General features: G+C 40.0%; 1 protein-coding gene across 1 annotated transcript in view; it reads right to left on the minus strand.

Annotated features, from left to right (window-relative positions):
* The window catches only part of LOC127496077 (uncharacterized), a 485656-nt gene extending 461417 nt beyond the window's left edge, over window positions 1-24239 (minus strand). Inside the window, exons 1-13 of the mRNA XM_051863678.1 lie at window positions 23928-24239; window positions 16311-16420; window positions 15990-16104; window positions 8746-8856; window positions 8465-8581; window positions 7735-7845; window positions 7454-7570; window positions 6956-7072; window positions 6722-6838; window positions 4051-4480; window positions 3352-3417; window positions 3143-3212; window positions 2440-2532 (exon numbers count right to left, since the gene is read on the minus strand). Of these exons, the coding sequence (XP_051719638.1) occupies window positions 2440-2532; window positions 3143-3212; window positions 3352-3417; window positions 4051-4480; window positions 6722-6838; window positions 6956-7072; window positions 7454-7570; window positions 7735-7845; window positions 8465-8581; window positions 8746-8856; window positions 15990-16042 (1402 nt within the window). The 5' untranslated portion in view covers window positions 16043-16104; window positions 16311-16420; window positions 23928-24239. The remainder of the gene's footprint in view (window positions 1-2439; window positions 2533-3142; window positions 3213-3351; window positions 3418-4050; window positions 4481-6721; window positions 6839-6955; window positions 7073-7453; window positions 7571-7734; window positions 7846-8464; window positions 8582-8745; window positions 8857-15989; window positions 16105-16310; window positions 16421-23927) is intronic.
* Window positions 24240-24823: the final 584 nt, after the last annotated feature.

The following is a 24823-nucleotide window of genomic DNA, read 5'->3' on the forward strand; positions in this document are numbered from 1 at the left end:
ACTGTATTGTTTTAAAAGTGTCACGTTTCGCACCATCTACTGGTACTGGTGTTTCCACACTAGGTTTGCTAGTGATGTCCTCATAGACAGCAGAGACTCTGACTCTATAGCAGATGCTGTGAGGTACAGTTAAAGTACATTCACACTGAGGTCCTTGAGTTAGTACTGATGACCAGCCCTCCAGTCCTGCTTCTTTATACTCAACCATATACTGCTGCACTGGACAATCTTCATCAGCTTCAGCCTTCAGCCAGACAATTCTGAGAGTGTTTCTGTTCAGTTTATTCACCAAGGGTTGTCCAGGAGTTGCTGCAAGAGCTGTATGAAAGTTCATAATCTTGCTGAAGTTACTCATACAGCCTTTCTCAATAACTAAATACCTCAGCTGAAATTGTTTGCCTGATGTAAGTCCTGAAATAATGAAGGTTTCCTCAACAGATTTGGCATAAAAAATGATCCGTTTCCATGTGTTGTTGTTCATTCCATCATCATCCAGAGCTCTGTACTCCACCAAATACCCCTCAATGCTTCTGTTTTGTGTTTTATTCATTTTAAGGGACATGCTACAGTGTTTTATGTGAGATATTTGGGTGAGATTTGGCTTTGTCTGAAGTTTCACATTACAGCTCATAATAGTCCCAGCATGGTAAAACTGCACAGAGTATTCTGGAAAACTATCATCAGGTACAAATGCAGCAATGAATTTGGTTTGCTTTGGATCTTCATTTGTCTCTTTGGCAGCAATGAATACGTTTAGGTCGGAAAGTACTTTCTGACTGACACAAACAAGCTTTAATGACTGCAGTGAATCTTCTGGCTTTATGCTATCATATGTGGTCAATGTGTACTTTTTCATTAATTTAATGTGCTGCTTCAGAGCTGTGAGAAAATAATCTTCAGCCTCCATTGATGAAATAGTGAAGCAAAATACATTGTTCATCCAAGGATCATTAATGACATACTGAAGCTCCTCTCGTGATTTCACAATGGTCATGTTCACTGCTCTGCACTCATTTAAAACCGCCAGATCAGTTTTTTTCTTCTCAAGCCATTGATGTGTGTTCTCTGGATTGAATGGAGACTGATTACAATTACTGATAAGTTCTTGAAAACTCTTCTGTCTGTCACCTTCCTTGACATTTATGGATTCAATAATCTCAGCAGCTTTTCTCTGAAACTCTGTCATGTACTCTTGTAGAAATTCTGAAAAGTTCTGAAGTTTTTCCTCCAAAGCAGGAAACCAAGTAATCACAGTCTGATTACCATAGTCTGTTATCATGTCCTGACACACCCTGATCTGTTTCCTCAGATGTTCCATAATGTTCTCAGCTTGGTGCATCAAGTTTTCACTGACTCCACTCAGAGCATCACACACTGAGCTCTTGTCCAGTTTCTTCAGAGGGTACAGCCAGACCTTCAGAGGAACTGCTCTCTCACCTTTGGATCCAAGCAGTGTTGGCAGAGAACTATAGATCTCCACCGCCTTGTCAAAAGACACTGAACTCTTCCAGTCACCCACATCAATATACAGACTGCAGTCATATAAAATGCTGTTTGCCTTTTCAGTTTCATTAAGACTTGAGAACACATCTCTTGCACTGAGAGTGGTGGTAAGCTTCTTGATAACATTTTCCATTTCTGTATTTCTCTCTGTGCTGATTCTCTCACTATCAAAAACAAAGAAAGCTTGAGCTCCATAGAACACAGCGATGATCACATGTGTAGCTGTGGTTGCATTAATGGCTGAGGTAGGAGCTCCTTCCTGTAACAGTCTTTGGCTGATCATGTCCAGTCTGGTGGTGGTTTTATAGTGTAGTGTAAATCTGTCCTGATGTTGAGACTGAACTGGGTGATTCAGAAAAGCTGCAGCTCCATTTAGCTCCATAAGACCACACAGAGCACTTACTCGTAACATAGGTGACATTTCAAATGCTTTGCATCTCTCCTGAAGTGAGTCATCTTCCAAAACCTTTAGATGTGTTTTCAGTTGGGGCCAAGATATTCTGTTACTTGTTACAGTGTGTTTATCCCAAAGATTGCCATCTGCAAACACATTTACAGCATATTCTACTTCAATTTTACTTATTTAAAAAAATGTTTTCAGTCCATCTACACATACAATATCAATTCACATCACGACAACCTAAGAGGAGGCAGTATGGAATAGTTTAATGTTTAAAAATAAATAAATAAATAAATAAAAATAAGAACATAGCACTTTTAGTTAGCGAATTTAAATAGTAGTACACAGTATTAGCTGCAGCTTTCCACTCAAGTTGCACTGTAAAATTTAAGATGGAAAAGGGGAAAATGACATGAACATGTACTTACTACATTTGAGCTTTTAAAACTATATCTCTGTTGTAAAATAGTATACTTACACTATTAATAACAGATAATAGAGAAAATGAGAAGAGTAAATGAGAAGGTTAGACCAACCTGAAGTAAATGAATCATTGCGACAGTCATACAACATTCCAAGATCCAAAGGACGTCCAAGCGTTGCAATCTCAGTTACATCTATAGGCAAATCTGTGAGTGATTTTGGGGGAAATGTACACAGTATTACATTTAATTGACAGCTATTTTAGAAAAGCCCTTGAAAAACATTATTAAACATATTTTGAACCATTATATATATAAATATTAAAGTACACCTCTTTTATTGGATTACAAAATAGGCTAGTAAACAATGCACCCTCTCTCCCAGATATATATCTTACAAGCTATATGCTTAAACTCATAATAATATACAAAAAATAACAGATACAAAATTCCAAAATATAGCATGTTTTCTGTAATTTCCAAATTGTGGCACTGGAGCCATTCACTGATTCCCACATAAGAAGCAAATCATAATATTTGCTGTAAAAAAATGATTAATCTGAGGTGAAGTCAAGCCAAGATTGTGATATTTGTTAACACATTTCATTTCAAATTATACTATTTAGCTACATTTACTAATTAGGTGATGCTTTTATCCAAATGCTTTTATTACTTACAAATATAAGCTATTTCTATTTATCATTTGAAAGGATGTCAAACGTAAAGTTATCTAAATCAAGTTACCGCTATAATAATCATATGGTGATATTTCTAAGACCTGCTGTAAATAAGCTTGTAAGAGGAGTACTAATCATACCATTACAGGAAAACCCACTGTAGAAGCACTTAGTTGGATGAAAATTTTCAGCTTTTTCATCCCTTGAAATCTAAGCAAAAAAAAAAAGTTATGTGAATATTGTCAGAAAAAATAGTAATATGTTTGTATTTGTGCTGCATATATCTTTTTGAATTAACCACTCTCTGTTCAGAAAATATTGTACTCATCTTTCTCATTTCTTTATTTACCTCTTCAATGACTTGAAGCTCTTTGATCTCCTTGATGTCCTTACTGTCAGGTATTGACATAATAGCCTAAACAAAATAGCATCAGTAGTTTAAGCTAATTTACAAAACATACTTAGCAAGTCAAGTTATAATAAAACTAAAATACACATTCATTTAAAATTTGTATGTCAGTCAATACAACTCCAAGGTCACCTGCAAACTAAAAATATTTAAACACTCTCAATGTTATAATCAATGACGTGGTCTGCACTGCACAATAAATATCTGATTACAATATCAACATTTGCAAGATTGCAAAACACTGCATTTACAAACATAGTCATTCGGCTTGCATTTAACAAAACACTGGTGTTTTGATTTCTCACGAGCCTATGGACATGTATCATGTGGCTTCTTTTTGAACTTCAGTCATTAGGAATGCTTTGTCGTTACTGTTTGGCTTATGGACTGTGGTTAGAATATGCACTGATTAGTCATTGCATTCATGCACTCAACAACCACTTCTGTGACTGGTTACAATCATATATTTTTTTAATAGAAACCTTTGATGTAGGAGATCGAAACAGAATGCAGTAATCAGCTTGTTTCACGATTAGTTAATCAAGGAACTGTAACTAATCACAATTATTTTTTAATTTAAATATGCAGCCCCTGCAGCTATTTATTCTGCCAAAAATTTGTATGTAATTTTACAATCACCTCCACCAGGTTGTGTCTCTGCAGTGCTGGTACTGTGTAGTGTTGTCTGACGTGAGTCTCACAGTAAGACACAGTGCAGGTCAAACAGGATTTAACAGCTTTGAGCTTCATCTCAGCACAGATATCACAGGGCACATCTTCAGGTCCAGCATAACAGTGAGCAGGAAGAGCTGGACTAAATCCTGCCTTCCGGAGTTCCTCGATCAGTTTAGACAAAGCAACATTTACACCCAACACAGGACGACCTCTGAACCTCTTTCTGCACTGAGGACAAGCGTAACCTCCAGCTTGAGTTGGTTTGCTCCAGTAGATCTCAATGCAGTGTTTGCAGTAACTGTGTCCACACGACATGGAAACTGGATCCTGAAAGACCTCTGTGCACACTGGACACTTGTAGTGATCCTCTGTCAGCAGAGTGGCTGAAAGTGTGCTGTGGGAACATCTCTGGTTATTACTTTCAACTGTAAATCAATGATTGTAAACACAGTTTTACAAAGTAAAAACAAGATTGGAGTGCCTAAACCTTCTGAGTGTACAGTGCCTAAAACTTTATATCACAAAAAGGAATACTTATAAAACAACATTGTAAATGCAGAATGAAATCTGTCATGAATCTGTCATTACTCTTAATGATTTATACTTCTGTGTCGGACCTACGCCGGAGCCTCTGCGCCGTAGGCTATGCATCTGTTTTCATTTATACTTCTGCGTCGTTGTCCGCGTCGATGTGCATGCAGACCACTAGTAGGCAGTGTCCGCGGTCATGTTGAATATCAAGGCAAAAGCCAAAGAAGAAGCAGCTTGTCATGTACGTTGTCAGAGAAGCTTAAGCCACCTTTCCACTGCACACGACATTCGCATCCGATTGTCGCATTTCGCCCCCTAGCGGCAGTCGCACGGAACTTTAAAATTGGTCGTGAAGCAACCGTTGCTCTCGGCTTATCCACCATGGTAAACTGAGCGATTTTAATGAATGTAACGTTTATGCATATATGAATATACACATACAAAGCAAATGACCCTCAATACATCTAAAATAAAAACAGTAGATTTTATGGAGCTAATCAACGTAAAAATTAATTTAATAATTATAAAATATATTTTTTCTGACATAATTATTAATAACCACCATTTTACAGAAATAGTGTTTACAGAATAACGTTAAAGTGTTAAAATATTGGTAATTCTAACTTCACGCTCATAGTTTTGATTAGAATACATCATATCCGGTCGGCCGGTCGCATACGGTCTAGCCACAGAAGTTCAAATACTTCAACGCATCCGAAGCTCAAATTGGATCTGAAATTTCCGCATTCGCATATGATCGGAACTCCACACAGCCCCCATACTACTCTCCATTGGAAATGAATGACTTCCGGTCCAACGGCTGTCGTTTGTCGTGTGCAGTGGAAAGGCGGCTTTACAAATAGAAGCGGCAAATAGGTAACGACTTTTGTTGCAGTTTGACTGCATGTGTCCCCTGAAACAGTGGTTTTTTTTTTTTTATTCCTATGGAAGTTGAAAACGCTCGCTCTTCTCCTCTTTCTCCACGGCAGTTTTTTGACCCGAGGGAGGGGTTCTAGCAGACCAATCACAGCGCTTGTGGTCCGCGTAGAATTGACGCGTTATTACATTTTTGAAGAGGTGCATGTCAAGCTACGTCATAGGCTACGCGTGGTACAAACAGCCTACGCCATAGCTACGCCGTACACTCAACGCGGAAGTATAAATCAGCCTTTACTGTAAACATCCTTTGCTCAGGAGTTTTGTATTTGTGTCTAAGTTTTTTTTTCTCAAAGGACGTCTGACAGTTTCTAATATATTGAAGTAAACCTGCCAAAATCACATTTTAGGGTGCTTTCACACTTGGTTCAATTGCCTGGACCGAACCCGAGTTTGATTGCTCCCCCTCCTCCTGCCCCCACTGGACTGTGTTCATATTATATTATTTGGGTCCGACCCGCGGTTTGTTTGCACCATCAAACCAGCAGCTGTTTACTCCATTGCTTAGTAACAACGGTGCAGGAGAAGGCAGCAAAATGCATAACGTTGCGCTCCTCACTTATATATTTTTGTTTTTGAACCGATGGTTTTGTTCGTAACGGCACTTGTGTCTATCTGCCGCAAATGTAGAATGCTGAAGGCGAGCAGAAATGAGATAGGCTACACTACAGCTCTCTGCTTGCAGCACGTCAGTCACGCTCATTGGGAAAGTGAGTGAAACACACACACAAACACACATTTTTATCAAATAATACAGCATTAATAGTGGTTCACTTCCGCAATTTGGTTTCATATCAGCAGCGAACCGTACCGTAGTTCACTTGAACCGCACCCCAAATGGACTCAGGTACGGTTCGCGGGTGCTCACCCGAGTTCAGAAGACAGTGTTCACATCATCCAAACGTACTGAACTCTGACATCAATCGAACCTGGGTGTGCACCAAAAGTGCTAATGTGAAAGCACCCTTAAACTATGGGCAATTTGGTCAGCAAATTGTGTAGCATCAGATTCTTTATAATAATGATTACTTATAATAATGATTCTTTATAATAATTCTAATAATTCTTCTTCAGAAAGTCTCAACTTTTGGTTTTGGGAATTTCTGATCTAGAAACTTAACATAACTAACTTTTTCATTGAATACTCAGCAAGCATACAATCTCATACCTTCTGACCATGTAATTTTGTGTTTCCCCTCTGAATGCAATTGGTCGGTCCATTGAATGCTCACTTTTAAGAGATGTGAGGGAAGGTGCTGGAGATGCAGCTTCATGTGTCTTTAAACTTTCAGGAGGAGAGACAAAATGAGATTAAGATACTGAACAAGAGAGATGCTATGCAAACAAGCACAGTACAGTAAGCACGCTGAATTTAATCCCCTGACAGAGCAAGTTCTCATACTTCTCTCCCATATAACTTTGCTCTCCACTGTTCAATGCAATGGGTCGATCCATTGACTGATCACTCTTTACAGACAGGAGTGAGGGTGATGGAGATGGTGCTTCATCTGGTCTCAGGCTGTGAGAGTTAAAGCATAGTTGTTTGATTTGTTAATTGGACCTCTAATGTACACACAAGCTCACAGTGTTGTCATAAGTACCCTTACTTCAGTACGAAGTCGATACTGAAAATGTAAAAAATGTAATGATGCCAGTCTTTCTGCAGTACAGACTGCAGTACAACTCTGTGAACTCACAGCTTCAGTGATTATAAAAGAAATGCTCTTTATTTTCAAAGAGTTAAATAAAACAGTTAAATAGTTAAAGGCAGTGTTACACTATTTTTTCAAAATCAAAATTGGTAGAGAATCATGAAATTTTACTGGTATTGGGACCGGCTACTGAAGTTTTGGCATTGTAACCACACTACAAGCTGATCAAAGAATGCAAATTCTCATACCGTTTAACACTGTAAGGCTGAGTTCTGTCTTTGAATGCAATCGGTCGATCCATTGACTGGTTGCTTTTTAAAGAGAAGTATGAAGTTGCAGGAGATGGTGCCTCAGCTGGTCTTAAACTGTCAGGATGAGACAGAAAATTTAAGTTTAACAATGTTAAAAAAGACATACAACATACGCAAGAAAAGGATAGTTGTATGTCTAATAAATTGTTGTTTTTTTTCTCTTTCTTTATTATGCAAAAAGCACACCATTTACAATTAAATTATCATACATTGCATACCCAATGTAACTAGGTGTTTCATTGCTGAACGCAACTGGCCGATCCATTGACTGATCACTTTTCATAGAAAGGTGTGAGAGTGCTGGAGATGGTGCTTCATCTGGTCTCAGACTGTGAGAGTATTAATGAGGTTATAAACAACTATCACAACATACAAAACATATAAAATGACCACAGCTGTACTCAGAATCAGAAAACATGACTAAAATATATTTCAAACCTGGACTAACAGAGTAAGTTCTCATACTTCTCCTTTATGTAACTTTGCGCTCCACTGTTGAATGCAATGGGTCTATCCATTGACTGATCACTCTTTACAGACACGAGTGAGGGTGATGGAGATGGTGCTTCATTTGTTCTCAGACTGTGAGAGTTATTTGACTGTGAGAGTTATTATATACTGTGAGCATAGTTTGATTTGTTAATAGGACCTCTAATGTAGACACAAGTTCACAGTGTTATCATAAGTACCGGAAATTCAGTATGAAGTTGATGCTGAAAAATGTAAAAGTGTAATGATGCCGTTCTTTCTTCAGTACCGATAGTACAACTCTGTGAATTGACAGCTTCAGTGTTTATAAAAGGAATGCTCTTTGCTCACGTTTTTGTTTATATCACACTCATATTTTAAATAAAAGTTTTGGGGTTTTTTTGACTGACTACTGAAATTTTGGCATTGTAACCACACTACAGGCACATATATCTGACCAAAGAATGCAACTTCTCATACCGTTTAACGCTGTAAGGCTGAGTTCTGTCTTTGAATGCAATTGGTCGATCCATTGATTGGTTGCTTTTTAAAGAGAAGTATGAAGTTGCAGGAGATGGTGCCTCAACTGGTCTTGGACTGTCAGGAGGAGACAGAAAATTTAAGTTTAACAATGTAAAAGAGACATACGACATAAGCAAGAAAAGGATAGTTGTATGTCTAATATTTTTTTTTCTCTCTCTTTCCTTATTATGCAACAAACACACCATTTAAAACAGAGTAAATCCTCATACTTTTCATACCCAATGTAACTAGGTGTTTCATTGCTGAATGCAATTGGCCAATTCATTGACTGATCTCTTTTCATAGAAAGGTGTGAGAGTGCTGGAGATGGTGCTTCATCTGGTCTCGCCCTTTGGTACATGGAGAACAATGTGGTATTTATTATTAATAATTATTATTTTATTATTAATCACTACTTCTAACAGTCTCAAAAGCAGAAGGAGAAACAAAACCAGTTTAAAAATTCACAAGAGATACACAATGCCAAACAAGCAGTTTTGTAGCTAATAAATTGTTTTCTTTATTATACAATAAGCACAATTGGCCTCATTTATAAAACAAACGTACGGCAGAAAACTGGGCATAGGGTCGTTTCCAAGCAAAACTTGGCATTTATCAATATGGACACGATCTATATGGCTACGATCAAATCTCGCGTCAGGTCTCAGCTCATGTACGTAAGATTTAGAGTTAGTGTGAAGTACAATCTTTGCCAGTCAGCGCCCAGCCAAACATGTTTTTGCGTATATAAAGGATGATATTGTATGTTGTAGCGAAACTGTACAGGTATTTAATTAATTTATGGGTGAAATATATGAATATAATAAATCATAAAGCTTTATGATTAATTATAATACATATACCGACCCGAGAGGGAATTATACATATATTGTGAATTAATTACAACGAATTATAATCAATTACATATATGATTAGTTCTGGTTTGATAATAATTTCAAACCGTTAGCTCTTCATAGCCGATTATAAAAGGAAGGTTTTTCTCTGGCCACGAGAAAGACTTCCTATTCTAGCATCAATGCGTAAAGCAAGGATACTGGATCGAAACGTTAAAGTGACCTGGGTTTGTTGGATGAGCAAAAAAAACAATCGAGCATGAATATAATGTATTTAATATATGAAATTACGAATACAGAGACTATACTACTAAACATACACAAATAATACACATATATAGAAAGCGAAAGTAAAGTCAAGAAAAAAGAGGTGATCAAAGGAATGGCAACTTACGAACAGTTAAAACCTTTGAGAGCCAGCAAGGAAACTCAGCTTACACATGGAGCTTAAAACGCTTCGAAAAGAATGGTTCTATACTTGCATAGGTTCAGGTGCTGTGGTCGTTTCGTGTTTCTGCAGGAGTTTCGGTGTGTGCGGCTGAAGCGATTGGTCCTTTTCCGAGAAGGTGTTCTTCGGCGGGTTTTCAAACAAGGGTTTAACTTAAGAGTAAGATAACCGGAAAATAAAGAGAAGGAGTCTGTCTCCTAGGCAATGAAGAGTGAAGACTTCGGGCGACGGATGATGAGGGTTTGACAAAGAAACTTGTTACCAAAAAGACAGTTGTCCAGAAGAGGGGGGGGGGCGCGTGATGGAAGCGCGGTCGCCGAGACGTCCGGGAGAGGCGTGCGTGAAATGGCAAGGGACAATCGAGAGACAATCGAGAGACGCGTGTCATTGTGTTTTAAGGACAACAGACCAGAACGCCTCCTGGGGTACATCAGCCAATGATGAGGGTGCGATTTTGGCGGGCAAACTCTTTCTTTGTCTCCGTTTATAACATAATTTGCATGGTTTATGAAGTGTCAGATCTGAGTACATTTTCTTCAAAGTACCATTAAAAATAGAACAATGCATTTTACAGTCATGTGACATACATTTTCAATTAGAGCATAACGAAAGCTTTACAATGAGACCAAACTTGTCAGATGGCAAAGACATAAAAGGGGAGATACCGTTTATACTTGAGTTTTATCGTTTAGAAGAAAACTACAAAAACTAAAAATACAACTACAGTCATATCTAAGCTTATATACTAGGGATAAATACATGCACCTTTAAATACACTCTTTGAAGCTGACTCTTTGAAGCCCCTGGAGCTGGTGAGAATATGTTCTGTTTTTCTTTACTGGGGTAACAAAGGTGCCAATGGGGCAATTGGTCCCGGACTTGCCGGAGCCGATTCGTGATTTACATGCACAGTTCAGGAGGCTAAAAGCATTCTGAAGATTCTGAAGTTGACGGGCAGATCCGATTTTGAACAGACACTACAATGTGGATATTGGAGCACAAGTGAAGTACAATGCCTTGATTACATAATGAACAAAAGTTTATCAGTTAAATGTTACATCGTAAATACAACATTTGGATTCTTGCCAAATGAGAGAGGTATGTGAGCCCAATGACGTTTCAGTTTTGCTTGAAATAAATTCATTTTGCCATGATTGTATGTTGTTTATAATGAATGCCACTATAGCCTAATATGGGTTTTAAATTTATAAGTTAATACATAATTTTATAGCTTCTTATTTTTCATTCTTGCTCTGTTCTGAATACCGTAAAATTTAAGGTAAATTAAAGGGAGAAGACAAGACAGGTTTTAGTAATGAGACATGAAATGTGGGGTTAATTCTAAGGGAACGAGGGAGAAATAAACGATAAGAAACAGGGTTAACTTTCCTTGCTATGCGAATAGGGCCAATGTATTTCTGGGAAAGTTTCTTGGATTCGACCCGGAGGGGCAGGTTCTTCGTAGCTAGCCAAACTCTTTGACCAGCTCGGAAATTAGGGGCTGTCCGGCGGCTGCGATTATCCTGACTTTGGTATCTCTGGGAGGTCCGAAGGAGGGTATGCCTAGACTTCCTCCATGTTAGCCGACAGCGTTGGACAAAGCGCTGGGCTGAGGGAACACCAACTTGCGCCTCTTCCTCTGGGAATAATGGGGGGGTATATCCAAACTGGCATTCAAAGGGGGATAGTCCAGTGGCCGAGGACTGGAGGGTGTTGTGGGCATATTCAGCCCAAATGATATAGGTGGCCCAAGACGTGGGATTACTGGCCGCCATACACCGCGGAGTGGTCTCCAGATCCTGATTAATCCGTTCCGTCTGGCCATTAGACTCTGGATGGAACCCAGATGATAGGCTGGCTGTGGCCCCAATAAGCCTGCAGAAGGCTCCCCAGAACCGGGACGATAACTGGGGACCTCGGTCGGAGACAATGTCCAGGGGAATACCGAATATCCGGAAGACTCATGAGGTTCATGAGGAGCTCTGCAGTCTCCTTGGCCGAAGGCAGCTTGGGCAGGGGAATGAACCGGGCAGCCTTAGAGAACCGGTCTACAACCACCAGGATGAATGTGTTGCCCTGGGATGGTGGGAGTCCTATAACAAAGTCCAGAGAAAGGTGCGACCATGGCCTGCGGGGGACAGGTAAGGGACGGAGCAGTCCCTGAGGACGCTGACGTGTAGACTTTCCTTGATTGCACACGGGGCAGGCCTTCACATAGACCTTAACGTCATTCTTGATGGACGGCCACCAAAACCGCCGCTGGAGGAAGTCAAGGGTGCGAGCACTTCCTGGGTGGCAAGTCAAGGGAGACTCATGACCCCACTGCAAGACCTGGGCCCGGGCAGATAGAGGAACGAACAGGCGTCCAGCGGGACCACCGCCTGCATCGGGCTCACGGGCAAGGGCCTCTCGCACCACCCTTTCCAGTTCCCACTGAAGGGGCGCGACAATCCTAGACCTCGGAATAATCGAGGTCAAAGGCTTCTCTTGTGTCTCGGGAGAGTAGGCTCGAGACAAGGCATCCGGCTTGACATTCTTGGTGCCGGGTCTGTAAAATAGGAGAAACTGGAATCGATTAAAAAACAGAGACCATCGAGCTTGCCGAGTGTTCAACCGCTTAGCCTGCTGGAGATATTCTAGGTTCTTGTGGTCTGTGAGAACCTGGAAAGGGTGCTGAGCCCCCTCGAGCCAGTGGCACCACTCCTCCAAGGCAAGTTTTACCGCGAGCAATTCACGATCCCCCACGTGGTAGTTGCGCTCGGCATCCGACAGGCGGCGAGACATGAAGGCGCAAGGATGTAACTTTCCATTCTCACCCCTCTGAGATAGGATGGCCCCTACCCCCACCTCTGAGGCGTCCACCTCCACCACGAAAGGTTTTTCTGGGTCAGGGATCAAAAGAATGGGAGCGGAAGTGAAGTGGCGCTTGAGAACCTCGAAAGCCCCTGCTGCCTCTGGACCCCAGTGAATCTTGGCTCCTCCTCCCTTGGTATGTACCGTCAAGGGGGCCACCACAGAGCTGAAATTCTTAATGAACCTCCTATAGAAGTTCGCACAGCCAATGAAACGTTGAACCTCCTTGACTGTGGCAGGTATGGGCCAGTTGTGAACTGCCTCAACCTTCTTAGGGTCCATCTCCAGGTGGCCAGGAGTGACGATGAACCCGAGAAACTGAGCCTGGGTAACATGAAAATCACACTTCTCTGGCTTTACGTAGAGATGATTGTCAAGGAGTCTCTGGAGAACCCTGTTAACATGCCCCTCATGCTCCTCCAGTGACCTTGAGAAAATGAGGATATCGTCAAGGTATACAAAGACGAATTGATTAAGCAGGTCCCGGAGAACATTATTAATCAGTGCTTGGAACACTGCGGGGGCATTGGTGAGCCCGAACGGCATCACAAGGTACTCATAGTGGCCCGTGGGGGTGTTGAAGGCAGTCTTCCATTCGTCCCCCTGCCGGATACGCACAAGATGGTAAGCATTGCGGAGATCCAGTTTAGTAAAAATGGAAGCCCCTTTAAGCAGCTCAAAAGCCGTGGCCATGAGAGGTAGGGGGTATCGATTCCTAACCGTGATCTTGTTGAGGCCCCGGTAATCAATACACGGCCTAAGACCCCCGTCTTTCTTCTCAACAAAGAAGAAACCCGCCCCAGCCGGGGAAGTAGAGGCACGGATGATGCCAGCTGCAACGGACTCCTTAATGTAGGTATCCATAGCTGAGCGCTCGGGGGGAGATAAGGAGAAGATCCGACCCCGGGGAGGGCAGGAGCCAGGGAGCAGATCAATAGCACAGTCGTAAGTGCGGTGAGGTGGTAAGGAGGTAGCCCGGGACTTGCTGAACACTGCCTTGAACTGATGATAAACACTAGGGACTCGGGACAGGTCGACAGACTCTTGAAACTCAGAACTAGGGGCTGGGGGACTCTGACGTAGGCAGGTCAGTTGGCAAGTGGAACCCCAGCTTAGAATGGTGCTAGTGAGCCAGTCGATTTGGGGATTATGTCTTCGCAGCCAAGGATGACCCAGGATAATAGGGTACTCAGGGGAGTCAATAAGATAGAAGGTCTCCTCCTGCTGGTGTTGACAGATAGTAAGTTGCAGGGACTGAGTGGCCTCTGTTACTTTGCCCAGTTCCAGAGGTCTGCCATCCAAAGCGGTAACTGCCTGGGGGTGAGGAAGAAGTTGGGTAGGGATCTTAAGTTCCTTAGCCAAGGTTAGATCCAGGAAGTCGCCTGCGGCACCAGAATCGATCATAGCCTGGACCAGATGCTGGTGGCCCTCCCAGGACAAAGTGGCTGGAACAGCTAGGATGGCGTTAGCAGGAGGAGCTCTAATCTTCCCCATCACAGCCCTCCTGTTTCTGGGCGGGGACAGGCGTTTCCCGAAAGCTCGGGGCAAGTGGAGCGGAAGTGGCCGGAAGCACCGCAGTAGAGGCAACGACGCTCCCTCATGCGACGTTCCCTCTCATTGGGAGAAAGCCTGGAACGGCCCAACTGCATGTCCTCCGGGGAATCATGGAGCTGTTCAAGAGTTGGGGAAGCTCTGGACGAAGGAATACAAACTGGAGAAACAGACCTGCTCAGAGGAACTTGGGACTGAGACTCCTTGCGGCGAGCCGCCCTCCGCTCTCTCAGGCGATTGTCTAGGCGGATGGCCATTGCTATGAGGGACTCGAGATCCTCAGCTGGTTCTCGAGTGGCTAACTCATCTTGAAGGGGCTCAGACAACCCTCCCTGAAAGCAGACCCTCAGTGCCTCATCGTTCCATCCGCTCTTTGCTGCTATCGTCCGAAACTCAATGGCAAAATCTGCCGTGCTACGGAAACCCTGACGGAGAGTGAGTAGGCGCTTGGAAGCCTCCCGACCACTGACAGGATGATCAAACACTCGCTTGAACTCTTCCACAAATGCCGCGTAGGACTCACAACAGGCATCCTGGGATTGCCACACTGCGGAGGCCCAAGAGAGCGCCTTGTCAGAGAGAAGGGTAATAATGTAAGCAATCTTGGAGCGGTCTGTGGGAAAACTTGAGGTTTGGAGCTCGAAGGTGAGGGAGCACTGGGTGAGGAAACCCTGGCAGGAACTGGGATCTCCAGCGAAGGTTTTTGGAGGTGTTGCCACTCTGAGGTGATACAGAGGAAGGTGAAGAACCAGGGAGGCGTTCAAAGAGCTGGCGGATGGAACTCATCACATCAGCCAGGAGTTGAGAGTGTTTGGCCATTAGCTTTTCTTGTCGGCTGAGAACGGCTTCATGGCGCTGAAAAGATGCCTCGTGTTGAGCAATCACCGCCAACAGATCCTTGGAACCAAGTGTCTCTGGGTCCATGAGTGACTTGGTTTTTCTGTCACAAGCAGGGCTAGAACTCGGGTCTCTGGTGTGGTGGTTGAGATTTCTGCCACAAGGCCACAGAGACTGTAATGTTGGACCCAAATGAAACACTCAAGGCAGTACTCCAGGCAATGTAGATTTAATTAAAAAAAAGTCTTTTCAAGCAAAAATCCAACAAAAGTTCTTCTCAGACAGAGGTATTAATAACATAACAGATAATGGAAAAACCACATGGGAAAATAAAAACTCCACGAGGGGAGAAAACAAAACTAGAGAACATTAATAACCAAATAACTCAGAACACCTTACTTGAGATAGCTTGGAAGGACTTGGAGAAACAAAGCAGGAAGCACACAGCCAAGACTCAAAAACCAAGTGAGGAACAAGGGGAAAAAACACAACTAAAATACCCTAGGAGAAACAAGGCACAGGTGACCTGGATAATGCTAACAAGGACCCACGTGGAAGAACTAAGGCAGAGGGCAACAAAGGGGGCACGGAGACAAACTACAGGAGGTAGGATGCTGACAGGGTGTTTTTGGAATAAGATGTTTCTTTTTCCGTGAGATTACTTCCTCTTCATGGCTGGTTTACGTTTCTCAGTGTCATAAACTATAGGGCAAGGCTTCTAAAATTTGGGGCGTGATATTTAAATGACCCTTGTTTTCAGCCGCCACATTTATCAAAATACGATCAGCAATACGATGGGACTAACAGCATAGATTTTTTCATGAATCACGTGAACCCTCTTGTAAGATGATTTCTGCGCTTGGATCTGCGCTCATTTCTACATTAGATTGATAAATGAAGCCCAATATCTTTGACTTCCTGACAATCTAAATTCTCATACTTCTCTCCCATGTGATGTTGTGCTGCATTGTTGATTGCAGTGGGTCTATCCATTGACTGATCACTCTTTACAGACAGCAGTGAGAGTGCTGGAGATGGTGCCTCATGGTCTCGCCCTTTGGTACATGGAGAACAATGCAAGATTATTATTAATCATTACAGAATCTAACAGCCTAGAAAGCAAAAGGAGAAACAAATCCAGTTTAACAATTCACAAGAGATATGCAATTCCAAACAAGCAGTTTTGTAGCTAATAAATTTTCTTTATTATACAATAAGCACAATATCTTTAACCTCCTCCTGACAATGTAAATTTTTATACTTCTCTCTCATGTAACTTTGTATTGCATTGTTGAATGCAATGGGTCTATCCATTGACTGATCACAGACAGGAATGAGAGCGCTGGAGATGGTGCCTCATTTGGTCTTGCCCTTTGGTACATGGAGAAAAAAGTGTTGTAAAAGTTGAAATAATATGTTAAATGCAAACATTAATATTATTGGAATTGAAGGCTCTAGAAATCCTCTACATGTACTAAAAAACATCTATTCATAAGCTAGCCTTTGTCTTTAAAGCTACACCATGTACATTTTGTTTCGTTAGTTGACAAAATTCAAAAACTCATTTTTCTAATTGGTATTTTTTGTACAGAAATGTGAATGTTTTTACCACAGCCCTATTTGTACCTAAATATGTGTGTTGTATAGCTATGTATTGATTGCTTCTAGGACTAGTAATTGTAAATGATAAAAAAGATGGGGGATGGATTGGGTGTTGTCTTAAGGTTGTTTGGGGATTTTTGAATGTTTTTGGATACTGTATTTGTATTTAAATGTTGCTTCAATGTGGTTGTCTTGTTTTAATTGTGGTTTGCTATAGCTGTTCACATGATTGACCTTGATTGCTAACAGTTGTAACCAATTGGAACTATGTTTGTTTCTGAGTAGCCTACTTATTGAGCTGTTGCCTTTGTGTATGTGTGTGCCTGACGAAGGTCTTTGACTGAAATGTTGCCACTTTAACTTTTTCTAAATAAAGGGAGAATGCAGATCTTTTTTGGGATTATTTGTTGACAAAATCTCTGCAAATCACTGTGGTAAGCCTATAATAATGATTTATTTATTAGAGATGTCAGGACATATTTCACAGATCTTGCTAAATGTTAATTTAAAAAAAAGAAAAGAAAAAAGATCTACTGTACAGTAGGTGGAAGGCGTGAGCATATTCATCCATTTCATTTTTCAGGGAGGGGATATAAATGTTGTTAGTAACATTCTCTCTGATAAGATGATCACCTGTAACCATGGCTATACCAGCACGCCTTAAACCTTCAGATTCATAAGGAGAACAATGTTCAACTGCTAGAGGGCCAAAACTTATGGTGTAGCTTTAACTAAGAGTCTTTATGACAATAATGCCAGAGTATTAAGGTTCTATAGAGTAGTTTGATCTCAAACTTCAGGATGGGAGAGGAGACAGGTTTAACAATCTACAAGAGACAAGCAAACTATGCAAGATGAGTTGATAAATTAGTATTTTTAGCCGTTTGGCTAGTAGTTCTGTGGGACCGGGTGTCCTGATGTGTACTCCTATTTCAAAGGAAGGTAAGCATGTATTTCATTTTTCTCCTTCTCCTTGACTCTAAAGCAAGTGTGTATTTGTTCATGTTTATTTTATGACTGCATCTGTCCCAATGAAGTTTTGTGAGTTATGTTAGTGTTGTGTATGGGTGGGAATTCGCGCTCTCGTGTTTTAAAAGGGTGTAACGTCACTATGGATGCGTTTTTTTTTTTTATGGTGTTCATTTAGTCACCAGCCCCATTATAGATCGCAGGTATTTTTATGTTGGGGGGTATTTGTGTCCATCAATGTGTCACACTGGTATGAATTTGTAATGATGGTAATATGGTTATTTTATTATGTTTTAGAATGTTTACCTGATGGAATAAATTCAGGATCTTCATGTATTTTTTTTGGCTGTGGCCTTCTAAGGTATGTTTATTATAATTTTGTTTTTTGTTTTGTTCTTTTGTTAATTTGATGTGACTGTGATACTCATGAAAAAATAACCTACCTGTTATAGGTCAGGGGTCGGCAAGTAAGTTTGGCATCAGGCCAAAAAAATTTTTTGCCACTAAGGATCATCAAAGGATAATTTAAGAAATTAATTGATGAAAAATGCAACTATTTGCACAACGAATTGCCTGTGACAGAGTAACAGCCCACTACCAGTTACAAAAGACACTGTAACAGTCTGTGTTAAATCCTGTAGTAAGACAAAAAGCCACATTTGTGTGGTGTCCGGGTTTTACACAGGATAAATTAATAAAGCAGAGTAGTGACCTGGCAAGTATCTTCATTCACCAACTTGCAACACAGACTGCCTTGCTAAAACACACATATGTGGGAGATGCGAAATGGATAAAAATAACTCAAAAAATAGAAGAGGACTTGAATAAGCCCATTAATGGCATGTTTGAGTCATGCTCTTAACAAACTATGTTTTATTTCCTCTTTCCATATTGTGAATAATGTTAACATTTAAGCTAGCTGGTGAGAGAAAATGGCACTATCAAAGAGTCTAAAAATGAAAGTTGACAGTGAAAATAGGGCATACAAAGAAGAATGGAAAGACAACTATGCGTTCATCCTACCTAGTTTTGTGAATGCAAAGCCGGTGTGTCTTATCTGCAACGAAGCTGTCGCTGTTTGCAAAGAATATAACACCGCGTCTACAGCGGATGCGAGCGGCGTAACACGACGCGTCAAGATAATAGAACCCATTATAATCAGTGATATTGTCTACACTGGATGTGGCGCGGCACGACACAACAAATTCCCGACAGTAAACGGATTCCCCATTCTATTTCTGACGTAGTCCAAGTGCTTTGCAACGGTCGGTTTGTTACGTTCATTTTAGACCGCTTTTAGCTGTTACACCGTGTCCTAACCAGAAGCAATTTTCAAGATCTGAGGTGAATTAGCCAGTGTTGTTTTCATTATAGCTAAAAAGCTAGGAACACAGAATGATATTCAAACTCACATTAGATGCTTTTAACATTAAATAAAGCACATAAATATTATCATTGCCATACTTTGTGTTGTTTCAGCAGCAACGTCGCAGAGAAATAGAAACCGTTTCTAAAATAGAATATTCCAGTGTCACCTTCGTGGCTGGTTAGGACAAAAACTCCGATTAACAAGCCCTGCGTCTCAATCAGCTCCCTAGCTCCCTAGGTGGTGAATCAGTATATCATGTAAATTAATGTGGCCGATTCCCTGAGCAGTGCCCTGACTACTGAACTAGGGGGCTGATTGAGACGCATGCATGGAAAAGATACCTTTTATCGCGCGACGCGAAAAAAGTCGCGTCTGGTGTAGACTATGTTGACCAGACGTCCCCGTTTTTGGTGTTTTGGTGCCAGCCGCCACCGCGAAATGCACGGTCAATCTAGCCGCCACTATATTTTGTGGTTCGCGCATACACTGGCTATTACGGTAAGACCGTCAGAGAACTGATCTGAAAACAAGTATTCTTCTGTCAAAGCGATTTCACATTCATTTATTCAGTCAGTCTGAATAAATGAAAGAAAATAAATAAATAAATACATATTTTACAGCCCAATTTCACCTGAAAATGATAGTACACAGCCTGTCACTGAATGATATGCTGAAATCCAAAATAAATGTCTGCCTGAATAATAATAATAATAATAATAATAATAACAATAAAACAGGTCTAAATAAATAAATATAAATGAAAATATATATATATTTCACAGTCCAATTTCACCTGAAAATGATAGTACACCTCGGACCCTGTCACTGTATGATATGCTGAATTCCAAAACAAAAGTCTCCCCGAGTAAATGGAAAAAAGGCCTAAATAAATAAATATAAATAAAAATTCAACAGGCCAAAGTCACCTGAACCTAAATTCCAAAATAAAAGCCCTCCAACACTCACATATATGATGTTTTGTCCATACATTCTAAAACTAAGAAAAGTCCTAGTTTCCACAGACCAAATTCCCCTCAGATGGAGAGTACACCTTCTCACAGTGTCAACTACACTGTTTCAGAACATTCTGATGTTGTATTCCAAAATAAAAGCCCCCCAGACTTCCTATCTATGCGCTGTTTTGTCTATACATTCAGAAAATCATAAAAATAAAAGTCCTACTTTCCACAAACCAATTTCACCTCAGATGGACAGTACACCTGCTCATGGTGTCTACTAGATCGTTTCAGGGCATTCTGATGTTGTATTCCAAAATAAGAGCCCCGCAAACTTCAAATATATGCTGTTTTGTCTATACCTTCAGATAATCATAAAAAAAAGTCCTAGTTTCCACAGACCAATTTCACCTCAGATGGACAGTACACCTTCTCATAGTGTCAACTACATCGTTTCAGGACATTCTGATATAGTATTCCAAAATAAGAGCCCCCCAAACTTCATATATATGCTGTTTTGTCTATACTTTCAGAAAATCATAAAAAAAAAGTCCTAGTTTCCACAGACCAATTTCACCTCAGATGGACAGTACACCTTCTCATAGTGTCAACTACATTGTTTCAGGACATTCTGATATAGTATTCCAAAATAAGAGCCCCCCAAACTTCATATATATGCTGTTTTGTCTATACTTTCAGAAAATCATAAAAAAAAAAAAATCCTAGTTTCCACAGACCAATTTCACCTCAGATGGAGAGTACACCTTCTCATAGTGTCAACTACATCGTTTCAGTACATTCTGATGTCGTATTCCAAAATAAAAGCCCCCCAAACTTCAAATATATGCTGTTTTGTCTATACATTCAGAAAATCATAAAAAGAAACGTCCTAGTTTCCACAGACCAGTTTAACCTCAGATGGAGAGTACACCTTCTCATAGTGTCAACTACATCGTTTCAGTACATTCTGATGTCGTATTCCAAAATAAAAGCCCCCCAAACTTCAAATATACGCTGTTTTGTCTATACATTCAGAAAATCATAAAAAGAAACGTACTAGTTTCCACAGACCAGTTTAACCTCAGATGGAGAGTACACCTTCTCATAGTGTCAACTACACCGTTTCAGGATATTCTGATGTTGTATTACAAAATAAGAGCCCCTCAAAACTCATGTTTCGGCTGTTTTGTCTATACATTCAGAAAATCATAAAAAGAAAAGTCCTAGTTTCCACAGACAAATTTCACCTCAAATGGCAAGTACACCTTCTCACGGTGTCAACTACACCGTTTCAGGACATTCTGATGTTGTATTCCAAAATAAGAGCCCCCCAAACTTCAAATATCTTTTTTGTACTATCATTTTCAGGTGAAATTGGGCTGTGAAATATATATATTTTTTTCATTTATATTTATTTATTCAGGCCTGTTTTTTATCATTATTATTATTATTATTATTATTATTATTCAGGCAGACATTTATTTTGGATTTCAGCATATCATACAGTGACAGGCTGTGAGGTGTACTATCATTTTCAGGGCTGTAAAATATGTAGTTATTTAGTTATTTTTATTTATTCAGACAGACTGACTGAATAAATGAATGTGAAATCGCTTTGACAGAAGATTACTTGTTTTCAGAACAGTTCTCTGACGGTCTTACCGTAATAGCCAGTGTATGCACGAACCGCAAAATATAGTGGCGGCTAGATTGACCGTGCATTTCGCAGTGGCGGCTGGCTTGACCGCAGTCAATTACCACACATACGTCTTAACTATGTGATAAAGGTACACTCAGATATGAATAAATAAAAAATAAAGTAAAATAATGCACATACTTTGTGCTTAAAATTAGTCTAAAATGCAAAATAATAGTTAAAAATGTAAATTATAACAGTTGTAATTTCTGTATACAGTAAAAACAGCATGTGAAAATTAAAATATTAAATTGAATAATAAATAGATAATAACAAATGAGATTTTGGTGATATTTTGACCACTCAAATAGGAAATATCCCCAGTTTCCATTTCAGAAATCTGGTCACCTTAGTGTAGACACGGTGATAATATTCGACGGCACCATGAGACGAAGATCTATTTCAGAACCAGCCACTATCAAAATAATCTGGCTGCGGGCACAGGCCAGTTTTGGCCCGCGGGCCACCTGTTGCCGACCAATGAATAGGTTGTTGGATGTTGATGGCTAGTCGCTCTTCTTTTATGTTTATTTTCTTTTGTTTTTAACATAATTGTGAAACTATGACTGCTCCCTGTTTTTGTTAGTAAGTTTATTTCCTAGCCAGCTTAGTGTGGTTTGGTTTTGTTAAGTATATTTGATTTAGTAGCTGGCTAGTGGAATTGTTTCCTCTCTTTTTTTTTTTTTTTTTTTTCCCGCCTTTAATATTTATTTATTTACTCTAAGAGGCTCTCTCACCCTTGGCCATACAGGGGTAGCTTCCCGTTCCCACCACAGGTTTTGTGGATTGACTTGTGTGATTTATTAATTGTGAATGGGTTTCACCTAATCCTGTATTTATTGAGGGGTTTATGGGGGTGAGTTTGCTGTGGGTTTTTTTTATTTATTTAATCCAGTAAAAGTATTGTAAACACATTGATTTTATATGTAAACACGTTAAACTCAAAGTGAATTGCAATACATCATTTCAAAGCATACAGATCATGGTCTTAACAAAAAGGGGGTTTACAGTTTACCAGACAACTTCTGGACACTGAAATTTTAGAGAAACATAATCCATTTTAAAAACTGTCAGTTCTTACATATTTTAGTTATTCAGTGCAGAAGTAGTTTGTTACTACAACTGTTAGTGCAGGCAACTGAAAGCTATGAAATGCAAAAGTAATTTAAAACTGCGTTTGTAAATAATGACTTCATGAAACAATCTGAAAACATAGGGGAGAGTGGGGTAAGATGAGCCAGTGGGTAAGTTGACCCACCCCCTTTATCTTGGCAACAGTACACTTTTACTGTCATGTGACCATATATTTTGGAACCACCCATCATTTCTGCCAGACTCTGAAAAGGAGAAGCACATGGGAGGAGTGGAAGTCGCTTATTTACTTTAAAAACTGTTTTTGGCTTGTCAAAGTAAAATTTTAACATAACCGATGTAATGGCTGTTTCATCAAAACAAATTTGTCCAGGTCTAAAAATATTTATGATGCATACCATGCAAGTCATTTAGCTAAATATTAGCCTGAATTGGTAAGCTAGCTAACTTTTCCTAAAATGGCAGCTATGGGGCAAAGTGAGCCAAATGCTGTGGGGTAAACTGAGCCAGCGTTTTAACTTACCCCACCATAAGGCACTGAATTTAAGTTAAATCTGAAGTATAAACTGGTGTCATTTTAATGTAATATTATGCAACTGGTTTAGTTTATCTTTATTTCTGAGTTTATTTGATAGGAACAGTGTACAAGTACACCAAATCCTTCTCTGATACAAACCAGTTGATGTTTAATCATTTATATCTTTCCACCTGTAGTCCCTAATAGCCTAACATGGTCGATATTGCAAATTTCACATGGGTTTGATTCAGATTCAGTTAGACGGTCAGTTTACACCCACCTACTGAGTCGGATCAACTTACCTCTAACCTGGGGTAAATTGAGCCAGAGGAACACTTTTTTATAAGAAGCCATATTTTTAGAACCCTTTGTCATAGATGTATTCTGATCATTTAAAATGATAAGAAACATCCTGAAATTACTTTAAATACTTTCATTGTACTTCTGCCTCATTTTCCCTTATCTTGAGGACCACGTCAGTAAAAAATGGCTCGTCTTACCCCACTCTCCCCTGTTGCTGTCTGAAAATTCCCAAAAGAATAGGCTACACTGGGAAAAGTGTCGAAGAATGTCAAGTTTCTATGACGAAAAATTGAGGCCTAACAATAACCACACTTTTTCTCATAATATAATTAATTTGCAACAAGTAAAAAAAATCGGAGTGAAACACAGCTTACCAGCTAAATCTATTTTGCTCCTTCGGCTTTTCTCAATTCTGTGAGTAACGTTAATTCCGCAATGGAAATCATTGTTGTCGACTTCTTAACACAAACAAGCTGATGCGGCGAAAAATGTCGAATATATCGAAAACTAATCCAATCCAAAACAATCCTTGGTGAGCTGATACTAGACACGTAAAGTAGCCTACCCAAGCAGACAAAAATACACGACGGGGTAAAAAAAAAATAAAAAAAATAATAATAAATAAATAAATGTGAAATTAGTCCGTCAAGGGAACTCGCCTAAAGCAGTCTGGGGTGTGGCACTTTTACTTTTGTTTTGTCTTAAAGGAGAACTGTCTTGTTTTTCGACTTCTATTGAATGGGCAGAGACAATGATTTACATCTGGTAAACAAACTTGTATCTTGATGTGTGTTTACGTCTTGCATTTAAAAGTCTCTTGATTTTAATTAAGATTATAAAATAATATGTTTTATAAAATAATATATAACAGAAATAGACAAATAATAAATGAATAAATGACAGAAATAGACGGTAATGAAAATTGTGACCACTGGGCGGCGCAAGTAGGCTTAATCAGCTTCAGAAAGGCCAGGTCGATGCTGATGTGCTTTGCATTTGGTCCCAGTCGTATGGCTTAAATGTCATTAAACGATTGTTGGTCTTCAGATTAACTTAATTCTAACACAGAATTTTTTATCCAAAATAAATGTGAGTGAAAGATTCAGACCCCTTTCTACAAAAACGTTACTGTATGCCCAGGACTGCTTGGGGCTAGCAAGAATTTCTCACTCACCCGTTGGTGGTATAGTGGTAAGCATATTTTTTACAGTCTATGATATTTGCCTTCCAAGCAGTGGCCAGCCGCACGTAGGTGTAGAGCGCTGCTAGC

The sequence above is a fragment of the Ctenopharyngodon idella genome, chromosome 15, assembly GCF_019924925.1.
Source record: "Ctenopharyngodon idella isolate HZGC_01 chromosome 15, HZGC01, whole genome shotgun sequence".
Classification (NCBI taxonomy): domain Eukaryota; kingdom Metazoa; phylum Chordata; class Actinopteri; order Cypriniformes; family Xenocyprididae; genus Ctenopharyngodon; species Ctenopharyngodon idella.